Source organism: Dromaius novaehollandiae, unplaced genomic scaffold (genome assembly GCF_036370855.1).
Source record: "Dromaius novaehollandiae isolate bDroNov1 unplaced genomic scaffold, bDroNov1.hap1 HAP1_SCAFFOLD_30, whole genome shotgun sequence".
NCBI lineage: Eukaryota > Metazoa > Chordata > Aves > Casuariiformes > Dromaiidae > Dromaius > Dromaius novaehollandiae.
In genome coordinates this window covers 3,585,583-3,588,308 of record NW_026991333.1, presented here as the reverse complement: position 1 = coordinate 3,588,308, position 2,726 = coordinate 3,585,583, and the positions used below count along the sequence as shown (strand labels likewise).

At 54.4% G+C, this 2,726-nt stretch overlaps 1 protein-coding gene across 1 annotated transcript; it reads left to right on the top strand.

Annotated features, from left to right (window-relative positions):
• The first annotated feature begins 1,811 nt into the window (after positions 1 to 1,811).
• On the top strand, positions 1,812 to 2,726 carry LOC135325847 (olfactory receptor 14C36-like). Its single transcript, XM_064503817.1, has one exon. The coding sequence runs from the start codon at positions 1,812 to 1,814 to the stop codon at positions 2,724 to 2,726; it is 915 nt and encodes a 304-aa protein (XP_064359887.1).

Sequence of the window (2,726 nt, the reverse complement as noted above, 5' to 3'; positions counted from 1 at the left end):
TGCCACTTGCAAGGGCCCCGGTTGCTCACAATCCAGCATCTCCCTGAGTACATTTCTGGCAGGGACTTTTCCAAAGGAAGGGCAAGTCAGGGGATACCTGAAAGGGAAGGAGCCTTCGCGAGGCTGTGCTTTGAGTTTCCTTCTCTTTGGGTGGGATGAAACAATCTTGGATCTGTCAAGTTTAGCTGGGGGACTGAGACTGAAACAGCGACACTGAGAGAGGACACCTTCCTCTTCATCCCTTCATCCACCCCTCAGCCGACAGGCAGAGCCAGCATCACCTTTCCAGCCTCAGCAAGGTTTGTCTCACCTGCTCCTTAGTCCCTGCAAACACAGAGGGGCCCCTGGGCAGTGCCCTGCCCCCGGGAGGTGTCTGCAGGGTGGAGCTGAGCACCCAGTGGGTGGGTGGGATGGGGTCTGTGAGCACTGACAGGGGAGAGACACGGGGACAGAGAAAGAGCTTCCCGCAGGGATGGCTGCAGGCAGCAGAGTCGTGGTCAAAGTGTGAGGGGGAAACTCCAAACTCCCAGGCCTCCTCTGCTCTCCCAGCCAGCACAGCCCTCTGCCCTCCAGGCTGTGGGGTGCAGGGCAGGAGTCCTTTCCCCAGCAGCCAGACACGCAGAGGAGGAGAAACTCCCGAGTGCCCCCCTGTCTCTGCCTGTGCTTCCCTCCCTCAGCAGAAACACCATGGTAGTCCTCTTTCCCACCTGTCCATGCTCCCTTGTCCTTCCCTTTGGACTCTGGGCAGGGGGGTTTCTGATGCAGTTCAGACAGTGACCCTGTGGGTCCTGCCATGCAGACGTGTCCTTGACATTGAGGTCAACAAGTCCCCCTCTAACGTGTGGGGTGCTGGGCAGTGCAGTGTAGGGGGCTGGGAATGAGTCAGCTCCCCCTCCAGGACACCCCATCCTTAGGACATTCCACTATTTCCCCGAGGTGTCCAGCTGGACTGCAGCTGCCCTCCAGAAGGGCACAGCTCTCCCATTGTATCTGGATGTTAGCTAGGATCCCCATGGAGAAACCACCTAGATACTGAGGCCATGGCAATGCTGCTGACAGGCTGCATGTAGGCAACTGGAATGTGCCCAGTATGTTCCTGGCTAGAAGAAGAGGGCTGAGATGTCCCTCAGATGCTCTGAGAAAGGGTGCTGGCTTTGTTGCTCCTCACTTTGAAACTGGATTCCTCTGCTCCCAGTGGTGTCATTTCTTTTTAGGGTAACACGAGTGCAATTGTCCTCCACCTCAGAGGTGTGAGCACAGGGCAGCTGCAAACAAGATGGATGGCCAGGCTAGCCCTCCTCACTCTGCACTGAAGCCATGGTGAATCCTTTTGCCTCTCAGCTGGTCACTCTGAGTGCAGTAACAATGCTAAGGATTTCCACCTCCAAAAATCCTCCTCCACAGGGGCATCTAAAAGGCAAACAACAAAATTCTTAAAATAATTAATGAACCCACAATCTTCAGAACTGGGAATGAAGATGCTGAAAAGCCCTTCAACAATATAAGCTGGTCTAAATCTGAGTAGAACTGTGAATATAAAAGTTGAGACAACCCTGTTCCCATGTAGCCACTGGTCAGGGCTGACTCTGAAGCTCATGGGCAGAGGCCCCTGCTTCTCACAGCAAACTCAGCCAGCCCAAACTGGAGCTCAAGCCATGGAGCTCAATGACTGTCATGCTGAGATGGGGAGAGGTAACTTGTGTGCTTTTGGAGACGGGTCAGGAGAAAGAGAAAGTTTTCCTCAGAGAAGTCTGTCCTAACTTGCCAATGTCTTTCCCTCCTTTGACAGTCTCCATGCCCAGAGGGAGCAAATGCCCAACAGCAGTTTCCTCAATGAGTTCCTCCTCCTGGCATTCACAGGCACGCGGGAGCTGCAGCTCTTGCACTTCTCCCTCTTCCTGGGCATCTACCTGGCTGCCCTCCTGGGCAACGGCCTCATCATCACAGCCGTAGCCTGCGACCACCGCCTCCACACCCCCATGTACTTCTTCCTCCTCAACCTCTCCCTCCTTGACCTTGGCACCATCTCCACCACTGTCCCCAAATCCATGGCCAATTTCCTGAGCAACACCAGGGCTATTTCCTACCTGGGATGTGCTGCCCAGCTCTTTCTGTTTGTCTTCTTGTTATCAGCAGAATATTCTCTCCTCACTGTCATGGCCTACGACCGCTTTGTTGCCATCTGCAGACCCCTGCACTATGGGACCCTCCTGGGCAGCAGAGCTTGTGTCAAAATGGCAGCAGCTGCCTGGGCCAGTGGGTTTCTCAATGCTCTCCTGCACACTGGGAGCACATTTTCAATACCACTCTGCCAAGGCAATGCTCTACACCAGTTCTTCTGTGAAATCCCCCAGATTCTCAAGCTCTCCTGCTCAGACTCCTACCTCAGGGAACTTGGGGTTCTTCTGGTTAGTGTTTCTTTAGGTATCGGGTGTTTCATCTTCATTGTGGTGTCCTATGTGCACATCTTCACTGCTGTGCTGAGGATCCCCTCTGAGCAGGGCCGGCACAAAGCCCTCTCCATGTGCCTCCCTCACCTGGCCGTGGTCTCCCTCTTTGTCAGCACACTCACATTTTCCTACCTGAAGCCCCCCTCCTTCTCCTCCCCAGCTCTGGATCTGGTGGTGGCTGTTTTGTATTCGGTGGTGCCTCCAGCAGTGAACCCCCTCATCTACAGCATGAGGAACAAGGATCTCAAGGATGCACTAAGGAAACTTATTCAGTGA

Coding starts and splice junctions, on each gene's coding strand:
- LOC135325847 (XM_064503817.1), top strand. CDS start 1,812: ATGCCCAACAGCAGTTTCCTCAATGAGTTCCTCCTCCTGGCATTCACA.